This window comes from Pelodiscus sinensis, chromosome 13 (assembly GCF_049634645.1).
Source record: "Pelodiscus sinensis isolate JC-2024 chromosome 13, ASM4963464v1, whole genome shotgun sequence".
NCBI classification, from domain to species: domain Eukaryota; kingdom Metazoa; phylum Chordata; order Testudines; family Trionychidae; genus Pelodiscus; species Pelodiscus sinensis.
Genome location: NC_134723.1, coordinates 33,805,018 through 33,832,566, shown reverse-complemented (window position 1 = coordinate 33,832,566; position 27,549 = coordinate 33,805,018). Strand labels below are relative to the sequence as shown.

Here is a 27,549-nt window from a genome sequence, read left to right as displayed (position 1 = left end):
CCCTCGGCGGGCAACCAATCACAGAGGCGCCTCACCCCACCATTAATTTTATGGGTCACAGGCATAGTCGAATTTATAACTAAGGCGGGCGGGCGGCAAACTAAGGGTCCAATATAAGACTAAGGGGACATCTGAGAATAAGGGGGAAAAAGGTCTACATCAGCGGTTCCCAAACGTTTGTGCTAGGGACCCCTTTCACACAGCAAGCAACTGCGTGCGACCTACCTTATACATTGAAAACACTTTTTAATATTTTAACACCAGACCATTTCCCAGAATGACATGAGGGGAAACTAAGTTGTGGTGCCCGTGTTAGAAAGTGCTGAAGAACTTTTTCTCTAAGAATTTCTAGTGCTAGAATAGCGGGATCTGAGGAAGTGGGTCTGGCCCACGAAAGCTCATCATCTAATAAACCATCTTGTTAGTCTTTAAAGTGCTACATTGTCCTGCATTTTGCTTCAACTACCCCAGACTAACACAGCTACATTTCTATCAGAATAGCGGGAGGGACTAGAACGGGACAAGGAGCCCACTGATACGGGACTAAAGAGGTGGAGGGAGAGAAACTGACTAAGTGTGGGGGGGGGGGACTGGGAGCAGAGGAAAGAAGTGGGAATTAGGAACTAGTTGACTGGGAGGGTGGACAAGGTGTGGGCGAGTTTGGGACAAGGAAACCGGGAAGGGGAGACAATTGAGGGAATCAGGAAGTGGGTGGGTAAACAGATTACACTGAGATTAGAGTCGTCGTCCTGGGAATGAGACTGGTCAGAGAGCTAGAAGGGAAGGGAAAGGAGGAGGCATGGAGACTGTGGACAAGAAGTTGCGGTGGGTGGGTGGAAATAATAGGCATTTGGTACTGGCTGTGGAAAGGGGAAAATTGGGAGTCAAACAAATGATTTGGAGTAGAAGACTCAGACTGGGTGGGTTTGTGGATGCTAGCAAGATGGGAGGAGTTTCAAGTACTTTTTAGAATTTTAATTCAAAGTGATCTCAACAAACTGGATATATGGTCTGAGGTAAACATAGGATGAACTTCAATAAGGGCAAATGAAAAGTACTCCACTTAGGAAGGAACAATCAGTTGCACACATACAAAATAGGAAATGATGGTCTAGGAAGGAGTACTGCAGAAAGGGATGGGGCAGCCATAGTGGATGGCAAGCTAAATGTGAGTCAATAATGTGACACTGTTACAAAAAAAGCAAACATCACCTAACTTCACATGCCTTTGCTTCACTTTAGTAATGCCAGCACGAAAAAAATTCTATGCAGACAGAAAATAGCAGAATCTGGCAACCCTGCCCATGGGCAACAGTAAACTCAAGTCTCATGGGCCACACAGATCCCCAATTGGCTGCATGCAGCCCAAGGGCCACAGGTTGCCCACCACTAGTGTAGATGATGCTTGGTTCTGTCATGAGTGCAAAGGACTGGACTTGATGACCTCTCGAGGTCCCTTCCAGTCTTATGAGTCTATAAAAAGTGAGTGGGACTGGGATGAGAAGCCAGAGTTATGGAGGCTGGACCTGGGTAGATAAGGAGCCAAGAAAGGAGAGAGACAGGACCAGGACAGGTAGAAGGGCATGAGCAGACAGTGTCAGTCTTGGTGAAAACAGGCAGAACACTTCCCTCCAGAGCCTAAAATAGAACTCAGGATTCCTGAATCTCAATATATCTCTGCTGTCAACAAATATCCAGGAAACACACTGGCAAAGTGTGTGTCCCATCCACCCCCTTGTGTGGGTCAGCCTTCTAGAGCAGTGTTTCTGAAAGCGTTCTGCGAAATCACTTTCAGAAACACATTAACTGGACGCCCCAGTTTGTTTATTTACTGGTGCTGCAGCCACAGAGCCTTGTGGCTCCCATTCACTCCGTTTTGTGCTTTGCAGCCAAGGGGAGCTGCAGGAAGTCGAGGTCCAGCTTTCAGGATCATGAACTGTGATCTCTCAGGCACATAGGACCATTTGCAGGAAGCAGTTTGAATATCAAAACAGAGACCTTCAACTAGACTATGATTGTAATTAACCTGGAGCCACTAAAGAAAGGGGGTCATTTGGTTAATATATGTGTAGCAGTCTGTGTTCTGGAATGCTCCTTTTTTTTAAATCAATTGGAGCTTTACTTCAGGGCCTTTGGATTAATTCCTAAATGCATGTGAATTTAAATGTTTCCTTGTGACATTTGTATTCTACACGACAGCCTTTACTTAGTACATCAGAACCAGAACGTGAGCAGGACCAGGAATTCAGCAGAAACTAAAATGAACCTGATAACAGCCTGTTTTATTGTCTGAGTTTAGCAGATTCATAGAAGTGACCAAATAGATTATTAAAACTTAACAAATGTTAAGAAGATTTGCTTATCACCAAATATGCCAGGGTATGATTAGAAACAGGTAAGGGATTTCTTAACATATATCTCATTTTTAACCTACCACTGCCCCCTTAACAGTGTCTCCTTTAATTTTAAGAACGCCCTTTGTAAGACTGACTGTGATGTCACCTCATCTCATTATGAGCTTATCACGTGCATTTGTGCATTATCATTTGTGCATTCTGAGGTTGGCTGAAACTGCTTCTTAGTATGTCCTGTTGGCTGTTTCAAGCAAGAGAAAAATGAGACAGTTCAAGCCTGAGAATTGTGGGATAGATAATTTTGCTCACCCAACTGAAGGGCCCAATCCTGCTCCCAATGAGGTCAGTGGCAAAACTTGCATTAAAGTAAGTGGGAGAGGGAACAGGATTTAATTTGTCTTAATAAAAATGACAAGCCCACACACAGTACAAAAATACAGACTGTGTCTTAGTTAACTTATTTTCCTGTCACACTCTGAAACAAGAGATACTGATGGCTGCTCTGGGTCTGTGGTTGCAAATTTCTGTTAGTTGTAGTGATAATGATGAGACAGCCCCATGGGAAAATCTCTGTAGGTCCCAGCTCCTAAATGTAGAGTCTGGGAGGACCTCTGTAAGCCTGGCCTGTGGAAACACAGGGATAGATTCTACCCTGGTGTAAATTAATGCAAGCTCCAGTGAGGCTAATGGAGTTGTGTCCAGAGATGAATTTGGTCTGCAGTATTCAGGGCTTTCACTTACCATTCAGCACCATTTAAGTGTTGGGTATAGTCTGGAACAGCGGACATTTGCATATTCTAAACAGCATCTTCATTCTCTCTCTCACTCATCTGACTCTAGCTATCTTGATCCTACTAGCAATGGCTGGGTTTCAAGGCATTCTCTCTGGCCCCAAAAGGGCTGGTATGGAGTCTGCATGACAGTTCTTTCTGGCAAGTCCCAAACCTTTCCCCACCACCGTGGAAGGGACAAAATAAATCCTCCCTTTAACAAAAACTGTCAGGTTGATTTTGTAAACCCACACCCATTTTTATTCCTCAAGCATGATGGCAAGGTTTATTGGTGAGGGTCAGACTTAGGGTGCCTATCCGGAAAGGTGCAGAACACTTTCTCGGCCTGCTGAAGGGAATAGGAATCGAGGACCTTACAGGATCCAGCCTTTGATGAGTACTTACTCTTAATTCTGTTTATTACCCTGGTGTCTAAGAGCCAATCAAGACTAGTTCTTTATTGTACCAAGTACTAACAGAGCAGCACAGTACATGCCCCAAAGGATTTACAATCCAAATCGACAAGACATAACAGAGTGAAGGAATGCATAGAATACATCAGCAGAATGAAGACTGCGATAGCAGCAAATGGCATGTTAGAGCTGTGATTTTTTTTTTTTGGGGGGGGGGAGGGTTTAATAACAAAGAGAAGATAAGCTGAAGGGAAAGGGACAAAGGAGATAAGGTAGGGAAGAAGAGGCTCAGGATGAAAAGACTCTGTGGAGGGATGAGGAGGTTGGAGCAGCCAGGCTATCTAATCAAAACTATAAAAAGTTCTTGGAATGTCCCAAGATCGCTGCTTTGGCTTGCATTTATGGTTGCCAACCCTCTAGGAATGTCCTGGAGCCTCCGAAAATTCGATATTAATCTTTCATTAAATATCACATGAAACCTCCAGGAATGTGTCCAATCAAAATTGATAAACCTACTTTTCTTACCAGCTGGAGTTTCTGGCTGATTCCTCTGCAATTTTCTTAGAAGGTGATATAGGGGTGGGGGGAAGGAACAAGCCTAGTGGCTCCAACATGAATAGTTTTCTTCTTGATTTGATGACATTGGTGGTGAATCCCATTGACTTTAGACATCAAGGCTCAGGCCTATATGATCAATTATTTACAACCAAGGAGTAGGGGATAGCAGATGAGGAGTAAGTAAAAAAATTGCATTTGACTGTATCGAGAAAGACTTCATGTGCATTTGGTATGATTTAGGGAAGTCCTGGTTGATGGCCACTTGATCCAGATTTAATGAGACATTTCCCATTGGGACAGTGTGATTTGAAATTAACAAATGGGATATTTCTATGTGGCAGTGCATTTGTGCTCCATGATGTATTGAATTTTCAGAATGGAGGTTTGGAACATCCTACCAAATGTTCAGAAGATTTTGGCTGCGTCTAGACTGGCAAGTTTTTCCGCTTGATTTTGCGCAAAAGCACTGACGTTCTACTGTCCGAAATCAGTGCTTCTTGTTCAAATGCTTTGACGTTCCTGTTCGGGCAAAAGCCCTTTTCCAGAAAGGTTTTTGCGCAAGAGTAGACAGTGTAGACAGCTAAAAACTGTTTTGCGCAAAAAAGCCCCAATGGCGAAGGGGCTTTCTTGCGCAAAACCGCATCTAGATTGGCACAGACGCTTTTCCACAAAAAGTGAAAAGCGTCCGTGCCAATCTAGACGTTCTTGTCTGCAAATGCATTTGTGGAAAATCATGCCGGTCTAGACGTAGCCATACAGTTCTAGTGTTGGAATATACAAGCCGCCAGTAAAGGAGAGATAATATACATGAAATGCAATGGTTATCACAGTTATCCTGGTAAGTTTAGTCATTTGATTTGACTTTTACTTTAAGCCTCTTCTGCCTAGAGCTAATCCTGGCATACAAAAAACAAAACAATAACAAGGAGTCTGTACCCTGGAAGGGAAAAGAAAGAGGGGATTATGGATATGCACAATAGAGAGACATCAGACACAGACACCTCTGCATTATTGCAGCCACTTCAGGAATATTTCTTTTCCCATTGAGGCCAAATTCGTGGTTCAGTATGCAGGCTATGCAATGTGGATTTGGCTATCGTCTGGACAACAGCTTAATCAAGATCAGATAATATCCACTAGGATGTTACCATTATGAGGATTCTGCATGAAAGCATTAGCTTTTTAACATTAGGAAAAAAATTAGATCTTGAAAGGTCTGGACTGCCATATTGGTATATTTAAAGCAATTTCTTAATAACCATAGTAGTAAGTAATGTAGATTGTCTGAAAGAGGCAGGAACAGTCAACCACACAAATTCAAATCACCTTAATGAAAATGATTAGTCAAGACTCTGGCTGTCACCTGATGCATTTTAATGAGAAACTACATCATGCTGCACAAAAAACAAAAACCCACAAAAAAACCTCAAAACACCAAAACCCCAAACTTCCAGCAAAAAGGAACAGGCTCAGAAGTAGAATTTTTCTGAAACTATGGGGACATGATTTGTGAGAGCTGACTAGAATGATAAGGGTGTGTGTGTGTCAGACAATATTTCAACATGGGGAGCTGTATAACTGAGTAATCAGTAGCTGATCCTTTTAAACTTGATTGCATTACCTGTCTGATTCTCCTTGAGGCCATAGCGATTTATTATCAGTCTTTAAATAAAATGGCACCCAGGTCTTGTGATTCGTTCATGTCTTTTTCAGCATCAGTTTCAGTATAGATCTGTTCTGGGCACAGCATGTTTATAGAGTTAGGATGTGAAAACCTGTGATTAGGATAACCATGTAATCGCTGAACATTTCAGCGGTTACACGCTTACCCAGGCTGTGAGCTCTGCAGTACAGGCAGTCCCCGGGTTACGTACAAGATAGGGACTGTAGGTTTGTTCTTAAGTTGAATCTGTATGTAAGTCGGAACTGGCGTCAGCCGCTGCTGAAACTGATCAGTTTCAACCGCGGCTGAATCTGGATGCCAGTTCTGACTTACATACAGATTCAACTTAAGAAACCCAGGCGTCCCCAAGTCAGCTGCCTGGGCTTCCTGTAGTCAGCCGCTGGTCAGTTTCAGCAGTGGCTGACGCCTGGGGCAGAGCAGCTAGGGTGCTGCTGGGTTGCTCCAGTAGCGCGGCTCCTTGGCTGTACTGGAGCAACCCAGCAGCACCCCAGCTGCTCTGCCCCAGGCGTCCTGATTCAGCCGCTGCTGAAACTGACCAGCAGCAGCTGAATCAGGACGCCTGGGGCAGAGCAGCTGGGGTGCTGCCGGGTTGGTCCGGAGCGGTGCTGTGGGACCAACCCAGCAGCCCCCAGATGCTCTACCCCAGGGGTAGGCAAGAAAAGCCTGGTCTGCACGCTGGAGACAGCGATGGAGGGTGCTGGCTTCTCTGCAGCGAGGGAAAGTGATTAGTATGGGAGGGCAGGTTCCAGGGTGAGTCAGAAATGAGGGGTTCAGGATGTAGATGGGAAGATAGTGTGCGAGAGGGTGAGGGCTCCAGCTGGGGGTGCAGGCTTTGGGGCAGGGCCAGGGATGAGTTTTTTGGGGTGCAGGAGTGGGGCTCCAGAATGGGGCTGAGGGGTTCAGAGTGTGGAGATAGAGTGGGGTTGGTCTTGGAGAGGGAGTTTGGATGTGAAAGGAGGTGTGGTGGATGGGCTCTGGGAAGGAGTTTGGGTGCAGGAGGGGGCTTAGGGCAAGGGGTAGGGCACTAGATCCAAGCAGTACTCACCTTGGGCAATCTCCACAAGTGACAACATGCCCTTGCTGCTACGACTTGGAGGCACAACTAGGCAGCTATGTGCATTGCTTCTGTCTGCAGGCACCTTCCCCCTCCCCCCGTTTCCATTGGTTGTGACTCCTGGCTAATGGGAACTGCACAGCTAGCACTCAGGGTGAGGTGGAGCACAGGCAGCACATGGACTCCACATAGCTCTTCCTTCTTGAGGACAGCATTTCTCAAATGTGGCCACAGGGGCTTTTCTTGCTACCACAGCCTCCTGCCTGGTGATGGGAGTGGGAACAATGCAGTGGCTTTGGGGCTTTGCCGGGGGGCAGGACCCAATTGTGGAACCCCAAAGTTGGATGAAAAAGCATCCAGGGAGCTGCCCACCTTCCTGGGGCTGGTGCAGTCAGGATTCAGGTCTAAAATGGCAGGCTGTATCCACGTGGCTTCTCCAGGCTCTGTGCTCTGGCTAAGAGGTGGTAGGATCTGACCCAAAGTTTATCATGCCTCCATACCAACCTACCCATCTAAGGCTTAAGTTGTCTTTAGGCTTCCTGAGGCAGAGTAAGTCTGCTGTGAAAAAAAAAAAAAAAAAAAAGATATTTGTATGTTTGTTAATATTATTTTTCCACAGTAAACTTAGTGGCTAGCAAGTCTAAAAAAATAACCTAAAAAGCAAAAGAAACATCTAGGAAGGGGGGGGGGGGGGAAAAATGGCTGTGCAAAGCATCTTGTGTTTCTATTTTGTTTAGGTCCTGTAAAAAATAGGGACAGCTGTACATTATTTTTAAGTTTGGAAAAAATCCTACGTAAATAGTATATATCTTTCTCATTACCTTACTAGAAGACTTACCCAGTGTTGCTCGGGTCTTTCAGGGCAGGAGGTCGGTGAGTGTAGGAGTCAAGGTTGGGGGCAGTGAGGAGGTTTTCAGAGTGTGGGAGCTCCCTGGGAACGGCTCAGGGCAGCAGATGCTCTGCAGGGGCTGCATGGTAGGGGCCAGCCTGGGGTGGGTGGTGGATGTGCTGCCAGTTGTACTCCTGGGGTAGCCAGTGGCAAGGATTGTGTTCCTGGCCAGCAGCTGCTCCCATGGTCATTCTGTGTTACAATTGTCCCATATGCTTGCTGCCCCCTTGTGATCATTCATAAGTATAACTGTTGCTGCTGTCTCGCCTCCTCCCTTTCCATTTGATGAGAAACAAATCACATTCCACGCACATCCCATTGTCCTGGCACAGCCAAACCCTGACCTTGCTTTAAGTTATGATAAGAGGATGAAGATACATATTTGGAGTCCTAGCTCTTACCATTTAGGATGAGTTCTTGAACAAACGGTCTCTCAGACAGATAAACACACAGATAATTGACACACAAACTGAACGCTCTCAAATATATAGTAGATGGATCACAGGAAAGGCATATTTCAAGTCTGACCTCTGGTGCAGAAGACCAGCAGCTGACAGATAGAAAATGGAACAGGTAGTGACCACCTGATAATTAACCAACCTAATACCAATGGATGATGAAGTAGCATCAGCGATATTAAACACCACATGTCTTTTCTGCAGGCACTGTAAGAAGATTTTAAAAGGGACTGCATACGATCGACCAAATTGTGGAACTGTGTAGCATCCTCAGAAGGGGAAGGAGTCCAAAGCCACTCCTACCTGTTCACCTGGGGATAAGATGGGCTCATAAACCATTTTGGAATGTTTCTGTTCAAACAGAGGCACTACCGCTTCACCTTCTCCTTTAGACATTTTATTGGGCATCTCTGTTGGTAAAGTAGATGGATCAGGAGCTGGGCCCACGGATTTTGGGATTGTCAGATCTTTAACAGATAAAACATTTCCTTCTCCATGTGATTGGAGGATAACTGAAAAATTGCTGAAGTGGCCTCCCAATACAGCCATGAACCCCAGGACTGCCAATCTCCCCAGAACCAGGGTGCAGGAAACATATATGATCCGCATTCTGCAGGCATGTGTTTCAAAACAAGCCACAGATCGCTATATTCTTGTTTTGTCTTCTTCCCAGTAAAGATCTTTACTAAGACTGTACTAAGGGTAGTAGCAGGTCTGAATGTAGGTGTGAGATCCAGGTCTTGGAGTCTCCATCAGAGTCCAGAGGAGGAAAGAATTCTGGAGGAAGACCAATAGCAACCTCTGAGCTTTTCTTCCTAACAGTGGATGATGAAGAATGTGGAACTAGGGAAACATGTCTCCTTTTGGAAACTGTTTCCTCCACTCAGAACTGATGAATCAAGTGGAGCTGGAAGATGAACTTGGGCAGTCATCAGTCTAGAACTCTCTGGAACAGAAGATGTAGCTGAGACTGGCCAGGAACCAATGATAGATTCAAAGACATGGACAATCTCAGATCCAACATTTTCCCCAACTGTATCTACTTTATTATGAAGTCAGAGGTGGAACAGACATCCACTTTGTCACCGTACCAGTCCTGTCAGAATCAGACAGATCCAACTGTTGGCACAGGAGCCAGCTTTGGTAACAGCAGACGTTTTGTCTCTGTGCTTCTTGTTTGGTGCTGTGGTAGATGGAACCAAAGGAGCTGCCAGCTCAGATTCTGGCAGACGGATCAATTCCATCTTTCTGAATCCAGAAGCAGAAGGTGGAACTGACCCTGATCTGCAACTGCAGGGTTTCCACAAGCTTCCAATAATCAGAAGGCACAAGGTATAGTACTGCTGGGCATGGCTGAGTTGACTCTTAACCATACTTCTAGAAACATGACAGTCAGATCCAGTAACATGGCTCTTCACTCAGACATCTGTAGCCTCAGGGGCTTGACAGAGAACTGCAGGAACTGAGTCTGACCCAGGCTTCTTGGAAACCTTGTGGCTGGTCACAGAAGCAGTCTGGCCTCATAGCCATGTTAACTAGGACCTGATTGGATCTGTAAGGACTAGACCTTGTTGGGAACACAAATTCAGCACTACAGCATAGGGGCCACTAACCCTGGCTCTGCAGTCTGAAATTTCAGTGCAATTCAGGACCACGCTTTCTTCTCATAATACCAGCTACACCGATAAGGTTATGGAAAGCCTGAAGAATTATCACTTTATCCCAAAGGTTTCTGTTACATGAAGGCAGATTCAGGCTAAAACAATATATTAAGTACCAGGTGTCTTACAGCATACGGAAGGAAGGTGGATGTGTCTGAGGGCACTGCATGCAACTTTTACCTTTAGATTTACCTTTCCAAATGCACAAGGACAGCTTATACTCACATAGAGAATGCACATTGAGTAAGTAGCATTAACTTCTTAGACGGCATCTCAGCATTATCATTCAGGCTTGCTGTTCTTGCAGTACATCCTAGTTTTCAGCATAGAGCATTGCACGAAGAATGAGTGACTTGCTTTGCTCCAAGCTGCCAAACTGTTCAAGCCTGCCATAATATATTTTCAAAACATATGCCTCATGCCTTCACTGTAAAAGCAGCTGATTTAGCAAACCCTTATTTACCCTTTGACATCAGCGGGGCTTGCTTTGTGAGAGGAGAGCGTCACTGTAGTGAAGTCTGCACAGACAAGTCCTATGCTTGTAACAAGTTTTCCCAAGAAGCACCAAATTTCAGATGGCACAACACACCATAAGGGTGGCCCAGCATCAATACAGAAGTAAGTATCAATGTGTACTTTCAAAAGTGTCCTTCATATTTCAGATTAAGCTCTACAATGAATCCAAGCAAGTTCTCACATAAGACAAGAAACACTGACTTAAGGCTAGCTTCACCCATTTCTTTCTCAAGAGTCATTCCCCAGTCTAGCCTAGGAACCTTGTATTTGGGTTCTATATTGTGAAAACAGGCAGCAAGCCCTATTCAATACTTTAGTACAGTTTTTAGTACTCCGGTGCATTCTGGGCCTGATTCTAAGCTCAGTGAAGTCACTGTATTTAATAGGGTTTGGAGCAGGCCATTAGGCTGGTATAGATGGTTTAAAATTCTCAGAAAACAATGTTTAAAACAAAAAGTGAATCAAAGAATGGAAACCCAAGTGAGCAGGATACCTCAACAAAAGGTTGATGAAATCAGGAAGACAGCAAAAATCTTGTTATCAAAATACCTCCCAAAGATATTAAAGGGAGTGTTAAAACACAGTAGCACGCCAATATGTGCAAGTCTGATTAAAAAGACACACCACACACACAAATAAGAGTTTATCAACACAAAACTGTTTAATATTTATTAAATGACACAAAATACCTAGATAACAGACTCACTCTTTGAAAGGACATATATTTACATTATTTACCAACTTAACAAAGACTCTCTGTACCCATTTTAGACTTGTTATGAAACATTAAAAAGGTTTTGCTTTTTGCATTAGAGGACGCAAAGGTGACATGCCCCATTTGCAAATCTGCATAACTATAACATTTTGATGCAGTAAACAAGCACAATTTTATAGTCTAGTGGCCGAGTGAAGAGGCTTTTTAAAAGTAACAGGGTTAGTTTTTTCCCACTCCAGACATACTTCTGAAGAATTGTTATACAAAAAGTATATTACATTTTTTTTGAATGCTGCTGTACTCTTACAACTTTACTGTAACTTTTCAAAGAAAATACTCTTCCTATTATATGAAATCACTAAAAAACAGTGGCATTTCAACTTTTTTTTAGATGCACAAATAAAACATTGTTTAAAAGAAAGCATTAGGGCAAATGATATGTTTAGGGAAATGAAAAATACTGTGACAAAAATGAGCATTAGATCAAAATATAAACCACAGCTAAAGCAACTTAACAAATTTGTTAGGTCTCTTATTAACTATTTACTTTGGCACCTTTGTGTGAACTATAGAACAAAACAATGTTTACAACACTTTCGCAATTACAGCATTTAAACAAAATGGTCACTTTTTTTAAACCAGCCAAGACAAAAAAAAAGTCCATTTATGGGTATAAAGATTAAAAACCTAAAATATATACTTCTAAGAATAAACTGCATTTTCTTATGAACAAGTCTGCTATAAACTGCATGCAAGAGTCAGGATTAAAAATGTGGCCAGACAGACAATCTGTTCAATAGCCAAATGAGTTGTGGTCCAAGCCCACTAAAACAAAATTAATATTGTGGCTCAATAGGCAGGCACATGATCCCAGCAAGTATAGCTGGATGCTAATCTTGGCTACAGCTTTGTCACTAACCAGGAGCAAAAACCACTAGAGAAGAAATGAACAATTTGTTGGGGGATATGCCAGTGTGGTAAATAAAGGGATATGAGGACATACTTTCCCCTGCTTTTCTTCAGTATCTAGTTTAGCCAGCATTCTCATAAGCCATTCATTGAGTTACTTGAATAGCTGAACTCCAAGTGAAAAGGTTAATTTGGTTTTCAGTGTCAAATCTTTGAAGCATGATGACAATTTAGGACATGAATTTCCTACACAATAGTCTCTGCATTTACATGTTGAAATAAATGGAATTATCAAAGTAAACAAAAAACCCTCACAAAATCTTCTGGCTAATTATAGTTGAAATTTAACACCCATCTAATTAGAGAGTCTAACCATCTCATTTTTCAATATGTGGCTTTGGTTGTATTTAACTGCTGCAACAGATTGGAGCAGGGGCAGTCAAATATGTTGGTTTCCATCCTTCCCTAAAAGGGAACCTTTTGATGCCCCTCCCCCAACAATATCCTAGAGAGAAAAGAATCCCCACATACATGGAGAAGAGACACACAATGCAACTGATACTGAAAGAAATTTAAAAATAATATAGAAAAGCCATGATCTTAATTTCATTGTTATACTCTCCCTAGTGGCTCTCTGATTGTGAGCTAATAATTAAAGGCTTGTCTGACTCCCTGCCAAAGCAGTCTCCAGCAAGAAACACCCGCCTGGAAAAATTATCCCTCTTGAAGGTAAAGGTGGCTCTGAATGTCTCTCACTGGATCAGAATGACAACAAACAAGTAGGCAAAAAAACTAACAGGTTTTTTACTATGGCTCATGTGGAGAGCTGTGCACATTTTACAGGAAGTCAGCTTTGAGGGAAGGATAAGAAATAAGCGGTACTGTTTATTTGGGACAAGCTACCTTCTTTTCTTCTATCAAGTGAGCACTTTTGGTAAAAAGTTTGAGGAAAAAAATTGAGACAACTTATACCATACATATGTGCTCACACACTCACTATAGGGATTATGTATTCCACAGGGCCTTAAATTGACAAAAGAATAGATTAAGAATAGGTGAGTGCCAATCAGACAGGTTAAGGAAAGGCCATTATTATTATTTTTAAATAAAGTAACATTTTCTTGCCTCCAAGGGTTGTCTGGCATTTCTCAGGGATGTAGATGCCTGAAAGTGGATCAGAGTCTTCATCCTGCTATGCAGCATGGCTGAAACTAGATGACTGACCAGATGATGTGCAGAGGAGTGTTCAAATATCTGTAAAAACTGGAAAAAATAACTTATGCTGCCACTTTATGATCTTGAAATATTCTGCTTAGAGAAAAAAAGGTTCCTGTTGCAAAAATGTCAAGCACTGTTTGGTGAGTCTCTGTATTCAAGCAATTTTTTACTCCCAGGTTTCATAAAGATCCAAATAATGCTCATGTAAACGAAGAAAACAGGATCTAGGTGTCTTAAAGTAATATTTAAGTATCTTTCTGTATGAGAGGTAGACTTTGGGCTCTTGGAAGCAAAGCCTGCTACTGTCCAGGGCTGAGTTCTTAAAGCTTTAGGTTGGATTGAGTTAATACCTAAAAGCAATACAAGGCAGGACACGTCTATAAGATTCTCACCCTTTCTAAACCTAAGATGAAGTTCAAGCCATTTAGGTTGTTGCAAAGAAAAATAGTATTAAAATCCATTTGTAATTTTTATTCATGTAGGGTTGTTGTTGTTGTTTTTGGCAAAAACAGTTGCTTTTTGCCTCACTTTAAAATACATTTTTTGCTGAGTACTGTTGCAGAGAGTTGTACTCTCCTGCCCATGGCTAGTAAGAACTGAGTTTCTGTTGCTGCTGTTTTATATTAAGAAGAGAGCAAATACTTTACATTTTGGGGTAAACCATATAAATACAAGTCTAAGCTTGTTTAGAGTTTTACTATAGCACAGTTATTTAAAGAATGGCACATATTCTGTAACCTTACAAATCATTTTATGCTGTTACGAATTCATTTACATTTTGTCTGAATTGGAAGAGAAGATGTTTTCTACATAATAAGCATAACTTGACTTGGTAATTATTATCCAGCCCCAAGGGTGAAATCCAAATAGGAGTGAATCAAAATCATTGGTCATTTTGCTATTTGATAGATATATCCAGTATTCTGTACAGTAAATTAAAAGTTTGCATGCAGTTTAAGCATTTTAAAGGCTCTCTTCTGTATGTTAATTAACCTTCTGCTTCATACAAGTGTAAAAGAACATTAGCCATATACCAAGGGACTCCTCTTCAGACTCAGAGACAAATGGAATCACAAAGACCAGGTACTTTCTTACAGTTTTCTGCACATCATACTAAATAACATGCAAAGAGTTCAACAGCATTCTTCTTAAAATGTAAATAGTACTCTTTAAATGGGCATGTTAACCACTGAAAAAAGTTCACTCTACTATACTTTTCCATTACACCGCTTTCATTCATTCCTCGGTAGTATAAAAAGTCAAATAATGGGATCAACAGGCTAGTTTATCCACCGGCAATTTAGTATACACCAAATGTGCAGAAAAACAAAGGCCAACATATGTTTATGCAATATAGTTGTACTGGTTTGGGTTCTCTTTGTCTCTTTCCATGTAGTCCCTGTCAATTAAGGATTCTATTCTCTTCTTAAGGTCAGCAGGCTGTAAAATAATGCAGATCATCAGTATTCTTTTTTTTTTTTTTTTGCAGACATCTTTACAAAGTTTCTGATCACTCAATTCCTTCTACTTCAACATTACATCAACACACTTTTCAAATTACCACCTGAATACTTAAATATCTTATTGATCAATTAAAGGATTTTCCATGGCATTTCTGTAAGTACAAAAGCATGATAGATCTAAAATGTTTTTCACAGAAATAAAAAGCCAAAGCCTGATTGTCAAACAGAAAGCCCCATTAAAACTGGAGTTCAGGCAAACATACTGCCCATAATGTAATGCTTGCGTATTTTCTAAATTAGATCATAAAAAGGTATTTTGTAACAAAACAAAACAAAAAATGCTTCTGACCCATGCTCTCACCCAGTAACAGAGATGTACTTTGTACATTTGGAAGCATATTGCTTAATGCTAGGCTACTGCAATATATCTAGGCTGCTGCAAGGCAAAACCCCCATCATGAACAAGGGAGAAAGAGCGTGCCTGGTAGGGATGTGAATGTTTAACTCATAAGCCTCAACCTTGGTGTTTTCAAGAAAGCTACAGAAGAAAGTAGCAATACTTTCTATTTTACATTTCTTGCACTGGAGAATACCAGAAGTTACAGCTGGCTTAAGAATGAAACAAGTTATGTACACGTTTATTCGCAAACTAAGATCCGAATTCAATATGAACTTGGATGGATCTCTCACTATGGATACAGGTATCTTGGTCATTGTTTCAAACAACCATCAGCTAAAGGTGTTTTTAAATCTTAATTTCCACAAAGTGTTAGCCAGAACTATTTGTCTGAAAAGTTGTATTAGGTATATGGTGGTCTCTTCTTTATAGAGAAGTTTGAAGTAAGCAGTTGGGAAGCAGCACCAATACTGGCACATCTAACAAAATTCCTAGAAGTAATAGCTTCCCTTCCAAATAAGAGTATTTCACTGGCTGTATTATTTATTTGACAGATCTCTGTGGCCAGATCTACACTGGCAGAGAAAAATCAATATAAGTTATGCAATTCTTTCTACAACAATTGCATAGCTGGAGTTGATACACCTTTCATCGATTTTATGAGGTGGCCCCACAATGGGAGGTGGTGACTTCCCTTACACCTTGTGACTGTGAGGAGTACTGCAGTTGACAGGGGCATCCTCAGCATTTGATTTAGTGGGTCTTTACTAGATCCACTAAACTGAACCTCAGAAGATCGATTGCCGGAGTGTCGATCCTCCGGTAAGTATAGACAAAGCCAATAACACCAATTAGGAGAAAGTATAGTAAGGGACCATAACTTATAAAACAAAAGAAAATCAGAAATTTACCTTTACTGGGAATTTAAGCTGGTTGTACACCTCTGACACAAGCAAATTGTGGCTCAGAGTCTTGCGCATCTTCATGATTCGCACAATTGCAGCATCAATCTGGTACTGCCGGTCCTGAAATACTCTCTCTGTAGTGCTTGCCTGCTCCTCTACCTGGATGAGCAGTTTAAAAAGAAGTTTTAAAAAGCACACTAAAATAGTCAAAGTAATCCTTTTCTGGTTATCTGACCTATAGACAGCTGCACATATACCACAGCATTTTTGGTGTCAAATATTTGTCTGACTTCCTTCTAAAGTCCTTTTTGGAAGGCTGTCTACAAAGAGAAACACGCTCATACAGGTGATTAAAATAGTTTGTTTCTGATATTAGGAGGAATCCAGTGACAAGTTAACACCTAGCCATAATATAGAAAACAAAATTTCAATGAAGGCTCTGAATTCTCTTATTCCCATGTAATCTAATCAGATTAAGCCATAGCAGTTTGCAAACATTTTATTTAGTACAGCTTCAGAAAATAAAAAGGTAAATGGCACAAACTACAAGTTCTATTTAAAGTCTGTCACATTCCTAGAAATATGGGAAGATCATGAGACTGGATTAATAGGATATTTGCAAGGGAATCTGATTTTGTTTGCAAATTTAAATTTAAACCCTATGGTTCACTTGCCACACAAAGTACACCTGCATACTTCATGAAGGTGACCAAATATGCAAACCCAACACTGGACAAAGAAAATTTACTGTATTTTTAACACATGCAAAAATAATCAAACTATGGATCAGGAGAAAGGGCAAGAGGGCAGCAATTGAAAGAAAACAAACCCCAAACCCATACCGTTTCTTTCATCTGGATTTGGTTGATCTTTATCCTGAAGAGTTTGTGTCTGAAATCATCATTGCATGTAAATTTATCACCATCTTCCACATCTTTGCCTTTTGGACTTTTAGTCAGTACTCTAGCTTTGCCACAAGCTAATGACTGGAGTGTTCTCCTTAACTCTCCATCCTCTAAAACATAAACAAACTGTTTAGTATTTTAGACAACAGTATTCAGACACCATTAACTGCATTTAATACTGACCTATCCCAGTAGCTTGCTTTATCTCCTCTAAACTGAACTCCTCTCCTTCATTAAACATAAGTAGCACCAGTGTCTGGAACAAAGAGACTTGAAGCTCTTTTTTTCCCTGTTGAGGTTGAAATGACCAGATGTTACTAAGTCTTCTTGAAAAGAAAGTAAAAAATTATTCTTCATGTGTTGTACATTAATTCAAATGAAAACTAAGCCTGAAGGAAAGCTATCCATTTTACTCAGCTCATGAGTCTGAAAAGGAATATTATTAGCCACTATGTGCTAACTATGAAATACAGCACCAGTCTTAGACAGTTTGTTCCCAACAACTACAAATATGGTATATATACTTAATGTATAGGTCTGAAAGTAGAAAAAAGTAAAATTCCTGTAATTTATCTATGACAGAAGACAGAATTATACCATCCAAGACCAGATACCCAGATTCATTCACACGCAATACTTTGGTGCCATTGCAGGAGCTACCCAATCTAGATGGTACCACACAGTCATTATATTAAGATATATTCAAGGTGGCTATTACCAATGCTAAATATTAACCATACTGCATAAATTTTTCCTAGAGGCATCCACTATTACAAAGTACCTCAAAATTGACAAAAGCCAGATTTCATGAATACCACAGCAGAAAATAACCTAGAGACCCAAGTACTTGCCTCTTTAAATTCTGCTTTTAGCACACAGTGACCTAGTGTTGATTGCCACTGAAGTTTCCTACCACTGTGTTTTCCCAGGTAAAAGGTTTTGAAAATCTCTTGAAGTTTTACCATCTAGAGAACAGGAAAGAAAAGAAAAACTCCACTTTGAATTCCATTTATTTAAAAACTTAAATAAATTAAAATAAAACAGTTTAAGGAAGAATTAAGTTTAGATACAAAAAACACATTAAGGTTTTATTTTTAAAAAAAGATGTTAACCACATACTTATGTCCTGAAGATTGATCTATTTTAAAAAGTGGCTATATTCCTAAACCCTTTATTCGAAAGGCAGTTAAACATTAAATGTTAACTAATGGCAAGCTTCAAGTAAGAAGTGTTCTACTTCTGTATGCAAAGTGCAGCAAAGTTATCCTTACCTCTGGTGGTAAGTGGACTTCCATAGGCACATAGGTTGGCCAATAACCCATAGTCAGGATGTTCACTGTTAGTTCAATGTTGCCAGGTACATTCTGATTTTGCATATACTGTGTAGAGAAACAAAAGCATTTTGAAAAAGTTGTGTTGTTTCCTTATTCTTACAGGTAAAACTACCAGGAAGTTAAACTGGCATTATCAGTGCCATGTCTGCACAGAATGCAAATAACCTCATTATATATTCTCTGCACAGAATGCCAGTTAATGACATGAGTATTAGAACGAGTATGACAGCATCTTGCAGAGGCTCTCAAAGCACTTTACAAACAGCACAAAGAAACCCTTATACCACCATTGTGAGTAGGAGACTCTTTAAAAAAAAAAAAAAAAAAAAAAAAAGAGAGAAACTGAAGCCAAGAATTTGCAAAAGTTAAAGTTATTTAATGTCAACACACCAAATCATTGGCAGATCCAGAAACACAACTAAGTTGTGGTATACTCCATCCATTAGTTCTTGGCTCATCAGCTTGTAATGCTGTTCAAGGTACACATTCAACAAGTTTGCTTATTTATTTCAATGTATTTCCCACTATAGGTACATTTTCTGCTGATTTTTCCTCTGTTATTAGTCAATACTAATACTAATAAGTCTGAAATCAAAGAGTAAACTAAAGTGGAAGATTCTACAAAGGCACAAACAGGATTGGAGTATTTAGTAGGATATTGAATACTTGCCGACTGACTTTTCAGTAGGAGTTGTGCTTCCAACTGCATTTTGCCTTTGAAAAACCATGCCCTCCCACGGATTTTTGTACAAAAAAGAAACACATTAAAAACTGCACCCTGCAAGTACACATTATTCTCTGTGTCTTCTGAAGGAGTAAAGTTCAAATAGTAAGGAAATAATTTACAACTAGGACATATTCTATATATTTAAACAAAACATTTTGGCCATAACACACTGTGACCCCAAAACCCCCCAATGCCAACTGGCAAGAAGTACAGTAGGGTTATAGGAATCTCTTGGGTTTGCAATGTACATTCTTGTTCAGAGTATTAAATACAAGTCAATGTCATGCTATTCAACAGGATCTCTCAAAATGCATGTATATCTACACTGAAAATTGTTTTGAAGGTCTGTGTCTAGGGCAAGGGTGGGCAATAAACCAGAAGCAGTTCACCATGGTTAGCCCCTAGTGAGCCACTGTCATTTTATTTACCTGCACCTCTGCAGGTACAACCACTTGCAGCTCCCATTGGCCATGGATCACCTTTCCTGGCCAAGGAGAGCTGTAGGAAGCAGTGTCTCAGTCTTATTAGGGACGATCTAGATCGGGGTGGGCAATATAATGGCAGCAGTTCACCAAGGTTAGTTCCTGTGCCTCTGCAGGCATTGGACAATTGCAGTTCTCGTTGGCTGCAAACTGCTGTTCGCGGACAATGCGAGCAGCAGGAAGCAGTGTGGCCTGGGACACTGCTTCCTGTTGCTCACATTGGCTGCAAATGGTGATTCACAGCCAACAAGAGCTGTGATCATCCACTAACTGTGGAGACGCAGGAAAACAGCGGAGGGGGCCTGCCAGGGACTAACCCTATGGATTGGATCCGGCCTGTGGGCTGGAATTTGCCCACCCCGATCTAAATTGTGCTTTGTCTTGCTGTGAGCAGTGGACTAGACCTGATGATTTTGAGGTCCCTTCCAGTTCTAATATTCTCTGATCTGTGGCCAATGGGAGCTGCAAAAGCGACCACAGCTGGGCAGCGTAAGTAAATAAAGCAGTGGTGGCATGCCAGGGGCTAACTCTAGTGAACCATGTCCGGCCCACAGGCCAGTTATTGCTCAGTACTGGTTAAGGGACTGATCACCAGCAAATATGAACAACAGATTTTCTGTCTGTTTAGATGTAAATTAAAGTATAGTTCACCTTGGGTCTCATATTGGATGTTAGGGAAAGATTATAGGAACTTAAGAAATACCAACAGGAAGAGAAAAAACACCAAAATACCCATAAAACAAGACAACGGCAGTTGGGTGGGAGCAAAACCTTTTCTTCAGATGCAGTCCAATGGTTTGCTCTGTTGTATTTTGGGGAGTTGGGACACAAAGATGACACCCTAACATCCTTCACTGAGCAAGCAGATGGACAGAACTTTCTTTATTAAAAACAGGCCTCAATCAGGCTTTGTTGAATATGCTGGCTAGAACTTTGGCTGAAGTAAGCTTTTTTTCTAAAGGAGTATAAATTGTTTAGTCAGTAGAAAGCATGTTATGATTTTGTTTTATATGTAACTGCTTGTTTGCAATATTCTTACTACCACTTAAGTTGATCAAAGAACAGAGATTTATGTTTTCCATAATGAATTTAAGTGCTGTGGAGGTAAGTACATTGGTGATCTTGAGTTGAATCTCACAAGCAGGTGTGTACTGCTCCTCTGGGAACAGCAAGGCCTAGTAATTCTGAGTGTTCAGTGGATAAGATGATGGACATTGCAGGAAATGCTCTGAAGACTCCAGAATTTGTGTCTATATATTGTGAATTCCAGAGGTAGTGAGGCCTGAAGGATAGCGCTTGTGCTACCAGACACAGGTGGCGTCAGGAACAAGGAGTAGGAGTGCACAGCGCATGAGGTTCCAGGTGCAGGCTCTGGCCAAGAGGCACTTACTGTAGGTGGCTCCCAGCTGGCAGCCCACCATGACTATTGGGTAGGTTCCCTGCCTGCTGTGCCCCCACATACCACTCAAAGCAACCAGCTGCTGAGGCCAGCATATGTGTCTACATTGTGAAGGAAGGGATGCAGCAGGTCTCTGTGTGCTGCACAGGCCAAGATTCCTTCAAGCTAAAAGCAGGTAGTAGTGAGTTCCCCTGGGGTAGGTCCTACATACCCATAAAGTAATAAAATACTAAAAGACAAGCCACGGCAGGCTTTACAACTATACCTGTTTAAACTGTATCATGATGTCTTTTGAAAGCTCCATGTCTTTAAACATTCCTTCAAGCTTGCTGGTGAAAGCAGCTCCACATTCTGTAAGAGGTTTTTATAATAAAAAGCTAGTCAAAAATTAAGAAACAACACTTTAAATGGTTAAACCATATGTCAGAGAGCCATTCAAGTACAGCACACACGTACAGGTTCAGAAAATATCTCATTCCTAATTCCTGCGTCATCTTTATCTCCTTAAATTTGGGCCTGGATTAGAGCTTAGGAATTCTGGCTGACCAGGCACCAGATTTTGTGTTATGAAACAATGAACGACCATCAGTAAGAACTCACTGGCAATGATACAGGGTTGGGAGTCTTTATATTGGATAAAAACAATGACCCAGGAAGAAGCAGGACATTAAGTTCTCATAGCACAAGTATTTTGTACTAGATGCCCTCTGATTTACCCCCAAAGACCCAAATGGTACAAGCTAGATAAAGGCTGGGCAATCATTTTTGATTGGGGGAGCAGGGGCTGGCTACTCCAAAAATTTGGTCATGAGCCACACTTTTCTACAATATTCATGGAGGTAGTGCAGGGTCTGGGACTGAGATTGGGTGCAGAAGGGAGTTTGGGGTAGAGATCTGGGAAGGGTACTGGGGTGTAGGAGAAGATTCTGACCTGGGGGAGAGGTGTGAGAGGGAGTGCAGTCTAGGAGGAAGCCTGGATATAGGAGGAGATTATGACTTGGGGCAGGAATGCAGGAGAGAGGGCAGTGGGTTGTGTCCTGGGGCAGGAAAGGTTGTGACCTGGAGTAAGGGCTTGGGGTGCCAGGTGCAGGCTCTGGACGGGAGGTGCTTACTGTAGGTGACTCCTGACCGGCAGCCCACTGTGACCCTCAGGGCTGCTTGTCTGCTGCAGCCCCACATGCTGCTCAAAGAGACTGGCTGCTGGGCCTAGTGTGTTTCCAGCCAATGAGAGCTGCGAGGACTATTCAGGGGGTAGGCACAGAATGTGGAGACCTCCCTCCCCACAAGGGGTGCACCTCACAGAGATACATGCTGGCCCCAGCAGCTGGCCACTTTGAGCAGCGTGTGGGACCATGGCAGACAGGGAATCTGCCCAAGAGGCCCATGGTGGGGTAAATCCAAATGACTGGTGGTCTGGATCTGGCCCATGGACCTTATTTTGCCTGCCCCTGAGCTAGATGATCAGTCTGAACTTTAAATTCGTGACTTATGCCTGGTACTAATATATTTGCTTATATGAAATTGTTTCCTTAAAACAGAATGGAATTATATAAACACAGCAGTGCAGAAAAAGATGTGTACGTACGTACATACGCATGCACTTTTCCTTTTTTTTTTTTAAAGGAAATAAAAGGCAACATTAAAATAAAAACCTGACAAGGGGAAAAATATAGAAATTATAGTCTAAATTAGTGGTCTCCAGCCTTTTTATGCCCATGATAACTTTTTGAAATTAAGGGCATCTCGGAATCTACCCCACTCTTTCCCTGAGGCCCCACCCCTCAGACTCCATCCTCACCTCTCTCCATTGCTCATTCTCCCCCCACCCTCACTCACTTTTCTGGGCTCGGGCAAGTTGGCGTTCAGAAAGGGGTCAGATTAGGGCTTGGAGAAGGGTGGGGCGTGTGACCTCCTGCTGAGGGCACTTCCTGTGGGCAGCTTTCAGTTGTAGGTGCAGTGAGGCCAACTGCCTGCCCCGGCTCCACACTGCTCCCAGAAGAAGCCAACATGCCCCTGTGAGAGGGAGGCAAGGGGGCACATGGCTCTGCATGCTGCCCTTCTCTGCTAACACGACTCTTACAGTTCCTTGTTTCTGGCCAATAGGAGCTGTGGGGGCGGTGTCTGAAAGCAGGAGCAATGCGCCAAGCCCACTGCTCCCCACTCCAATGAGGCCACACTGGTTGCTTCCAGCAGTGGTGTGGGGACGCAGCAGGTAGGAGGCCTGCCTTGGGGCAACTCCACTGTGCCACCAAAGATCAGAATAGATGGGGAAAGCCACTAAGATCGACCAGCTGGCGCCACTGGTCTAAACTGATAACAGGAAAAAGCAGGGCAAGATACTCACCATGTTTGAGTTTGGAAAGCATAGATTTTTCTGCATCTACCGATGCACTTTTCCCAACTAAAAGCCGCTTTGCTAGATCTTTCTTATAGAAGGCCTCAAAGACATCTTTTCCTGTAATGTAAAAGATATGATTCGTTAACAATCAGATAAAACTTGTTTGTGAAAACAGCAACATTTAAATGAAAGGTTTCTTAAATGGGCCCCATCTAAAGTCCATGGGAACTTTTCAGTTAACTTCAATTAGCTTTGAATCAGGTACCAAATGAGCATTATGGGCACTCTACAACTAAATGACTGGAAGAAAAACTAAGTCCACGGAGATACTGTACACTTTTTAAAGGCAGATAGACTAGAATCAACTTGGAAGGAAATATTATATTATTACACATAAAATAATTAAACACAAAACTGTAACCCTTACCATAAATGAACCTAAATATAATCATAATTTTATCCAGCATTTTTTCAAGTTCTTCATCAGTAGCTTCTTTGTTGCCTGCACGTAGTTTTGAATCCACATACTTAGCTAAAAAGCAAAACAGGTAAAAGAAATTGAAAACCTGAGTCTGCTGTGCATTCAGAATGAACCTATATTAAAATTGTGACAAAACACAAGATCTTTGTGGAAAATCAGAACAATGAGCCATTATTATGAACAAATTTAGCAGTGCCATTCTGACAGCATTTTCATATACGCTGTGAAAACAATATTAAATTGCAATAGTTCAAGGTCCTCTTCTCATATGAGTGAGATACCACTTTAAATATGAGACAATGAAAATTCACAAACTTGTAACTATCATAATCACATAAAGGTCCTTAACTAAAGACCCAAGCTTAGTATAGCTAATGTAGCAGCAAAAGAAGGCATTGGGCACCAGAGTAAGATCTGTTAAAATTGATCGAGAAATTTAAACTTGGGAAGAAAAACTGCACATGATAGCTGATTTCAACAGCCAGTTTCAGTTTCAAATGGTGGGATAATACTTGCTAAAATGATTGAAACGCAGAAAATTGAAAACTAAGGCACTCAAGTGAATTTCCACTAAAATGACAGTGATATTCCCCCACAAATGTATACAGTCCAACAGATAACTTAACAGGTATGGCTCAATTACACAAGAAAGTGAGAGTTTCTGTATGCCACTGGGGCTCCATTTACTTTGATGGGGGGAGGGAGGGGGACAGGCAGGAAGGTTTTATGACTGGTGGATCCATAATGGCTCGGGCTGCAGACACCTACCTACATTGCTCTGTGCACATATGAAGTGTCACATGGGGACTCCTGAAGACCAAACTAATTCCACTATCAGGGAAGCTTTTGCCTAAACTCTGTTAGTGATTGACATCCCTCAACTGTTTCCCTGCCTCCCTCTGAAAACAAAACAACCTAGCCAATGAAATGATAAAGGGTCAGACTTCACAACGGTATCCAATGCTTTTTGGAATCTTAATAATCTTTTTCAGAAATATACATTGTGGGAGGAGATTCTACTATCTAGTTATGCTTTCTGTTAAATCTCATTTCATATGTAAAATCCCATCATTCCCCTAATCTGTTTGTCTAAAACCAAAAATCCCAAAATTAATAAAATAATAATAATAATAATAAACCCACAAAAAACAAATCACCACAGGAGAACAGTTTCTATGTAGGAAGAGGGACTGAAAAGTATACCTATCAGTTCAGCTGGTTTATTTGGTCTCTTGTTAATGAAGGTTTCAAAAGCTTCTTTCATAGCATTGACAAATTTCTCATTCTTCAAAAAGCAGACATCAATAATATGATCAACTTTATCCTTAAAGTCTAGCAGTTCTTGGACCATAGTTTTATCTTTTTCTGGGTTAATTACTATAGTGCTACCAAATGCCTGCAAAACAAAAATTCATCTTTCAACCAAAATTCTAAATACCAGATCTGCATGAAATCTTCAAATCAAAGGTTAGATGATTTGCTTCCCTAACACAGTGATTAAAATGGTAGAATGTACTTGCTATTCAGATAGCATTTTATATTTTGAATCGCCATACCAAGATAGAGAGCAATAATAATAATAATAATAATAATAATAATAATAAAAAAAAAAAAATTGGTGAAAGTCAGTGTATAATAGAACTTGCATTTCAGAAGAGATGCAAACACAATAGTAAGCCAACTTTATGGTACAACACTTAGATGATAGTCAAATTATATACAGCCAAAATATTACATGCTGCAAGAACTCATTTCTGCACACTTACATAGGTAAGACTCCCAGTGAAGTCAATTTCACCACAACAGTAATACAAAGAAAGCATTCTCCTACCAAAATTAGGATGCCTGTGTGACAATATTATTAAAGGTACAGAATCATCTGCCCACTGAACACTGAAGTCAATGGGAGTTTGCCTATGAATAAATGAAAGATAATAAAAGGTCTTTAGTGTTGTAATCTGGTATGTATGTCCTTTGCTTTTTAAGTAGCTTTCCCCCCTAAATCTACCACTCAGTGAAATCAGAGAATTTCAGTTTAGGCTGGAGCAATACAGATAGTGGCACTATACTTACACACACAAGAATACAAATGCTGCATGTATGAAAGTGTATTCCCATTTAATCAGGAAACACACTAAATTTATTGCTGAAAGTTAGAAAAAAACCCAAAAGCACTATGTGCAACACAAGGCATCAACAAACTAACATAACCCCACACGCGATGTTGGCAGCAAACTGCTCTTTTAGACAAGTTCTTACCCTGGCAATACGCTTGATGCTAGTGCACAGATGAAAGTAATCAAAATACATTCATGCAGTCTTCATTGCTAGAAATAGGCAAGTGTTTTTCCTTTGGTACACATAATTCATATGAATAAAAATTGGGATTTAAAATGTTAAAGTGAACTTTTATGAACAAATTAATGTAATCCAACATGTTAACGCTTTAAAAAAAAATGATAACTGAAGTATCACTTAAGATGGTGGTGTGGACCAAGCCTATATTAGTATAACTACATTATTGAGGAGTGTAGAAAATCCACACACAAATGACACAGTTATCCCAGCTAACCCCCACTACAAACAGCACTCTTGTTGATGGAAGACTTCTCCCCTTGCATCGCCACTATCACTTCTTTGAGGTGGAGTACCTATGCCAATGGGAGAAGCTCTTCCACCAGCTTAGGTAGCGTCATTACTGAGCACTGCAATGCTTTAAGTGTAGACAAAGTACATTTGGCTTAGTAGTGGTTGAGGAAAGAACTTATTACAAGTTTTTTCTGTATATAAAACAAAACAAAAAATGACCGATCCTTAGACAATATTCAATTGATCTAAAACAATGTATCATTCCCAGTGCAATTTCAGAGGTTGTTCAGGTGCATATATGTATGCTGTTTAAAAGTTCCCAGGTCATCTGTTAAAACTAAAGTTGTATTACTAAGCTCCAACACTTGTTTAGACAAAGAAAAATGTTATGGACAATCCCCAGTGATTATATTAAAAAAAAAATCAGTATTAGCCCCTGGATATATATCAATACCTTAATGTATTCAATCCAATGCTGTAAGAGAACTTGCACTCCACCTCTGACCCGACTGAACAACTGATACAGAAGAGACAAGTCTTGAATTCGGTTTTCATCAAGAAGGTGGTTTAAACCTGTGAGTTTGAAAGTTTAAACATCTAAAAAAGGTATAAGCATTGGAAGCAAACCATGCATGCCAACAGAATGTAAAGAACTTCAAATCTCATGTTAACCCATTCATATCACTCAATATTTCCATTTCTTCTCCAACAGATTAATTTGTTGGTATTTTTTGCAGTCAAACTGGCTAGACAACAAAAATAGAATGGTAATCTGAATTAGTTCTGTACCTGAAATCCCTGGTTATATTGGGCCATGGATATCTTGGACTATTGCATTATATGTAACTGTGTCATCACATAAGCTTTGATCACTTATACTTCATTGCTACTTTAAATTCAGTAATAAAGTAGTTTAAGCTCTAATAGTCTCTGGGAAGCTTTGCTTGGAAGCTTAGAAGTCTTAAACTTCAATTTCTGCAGAAAATTAAGTTTTATAAACATTATAAAAATATAATTCTCTTCACGCAGCCAAGTAGCATCTTCATCTTTCACATTAATCACTTGTTCTAAAAAAAAAAAACTACAGCAGAGTCCAGGGACATCATGTAAGTAAGAATCCCCGAACACCCTCATTTCTAGTAGCTGCGAATAGGTGATGGCAATGATTCTCACCAGAAGACCTCTCTCCAGACCAATACAACTACAGCATTTGGCAAACACAGATCTAGTAATTTTCAAGTCAAAGGACAAAATATTAAAAAGGAGATCAGATGCACTATTTGTGTAGGCTGAACTCATGTATCCATTATTCACCAGCCATAGAGCAACA

At 40.9% G+C, this 27,549-nt stretch overlaps 1 protein-coding gene and 1 long non-coding RNA gene across 5 annotated transcripts in view; one reads left to right on the top strand and one right to left on the bottom strand.

The window, feature by feature from the left end:
* The first annotated feature begins 2,303 nt into the window (after positions 1-2,303).
* Positions 2,304-14,532, top strand: LOC142831249 (uncharacterized). Of its 2 annotated transcripts, none has more exons than XR_012906926.1 (2): positions 2,304-2,696; positions 13,114-14,532. It is a non-coding gene; the product is annotated as an uncharacterized LOC142831249 (long non-coding RNA). The 2 variants fall into 2 exon arrangements; XR_012906927.1 differs by having other exon boundaries at positions 2,304-2,720.
* CUL4B (cullin 4B) overlaps positions 10,994-27,549 on the bottom strand; it is a 44,163-nt gene continuing 27,607 nt past the window's right edge. For all 3 annotated transcript variants that reach the window (XM_025180874.2, XM_025180876.2, XM_006115399.2), the window contains 11 exons: positions 26,674-26,792; positions 24,834-25,026; positions 23,577-23,681; positions 23,156-23,266; positions 21,077-21,162; positions 18,141-18,248; positions 17,721-17,834; positions 17,053-17,158; positions 16,807-16,979; positions 15,971-16,123; positions 10,994-14,639 (listed from right to left, as the gene is read on the bottom strand). In XM_025180874.2, coding sequence (XP_025036659.2) covers positions 14,544-14,639; positions 15,971-16,123; positions 16,807-16,979; positions 17,053-17,158; positions 17,721-17,834; positions 18,141-18,248; positions 21,077-21,162; positions 23,156-23,266; positions 23,577-23,681; positions 24,834-25,026; positions 26,674-26,792 — 1,364 coding nt within the window. In that variant the 3' untranslated portion in view covers positions 10,994-14,543. The remainder of the gene's footprint in view (positions 14,640-15,970; positions 16,124-16,806; positions 16,980-17,052; positions 17,159-17,720; positions 17,835-18,140; positions 18,249-21,076; positions 21,163-23,155; positions 23,267-23,576; positions 23,682-24,833; positions 25,027-26,673; positions 26,793-27,549) is intronic.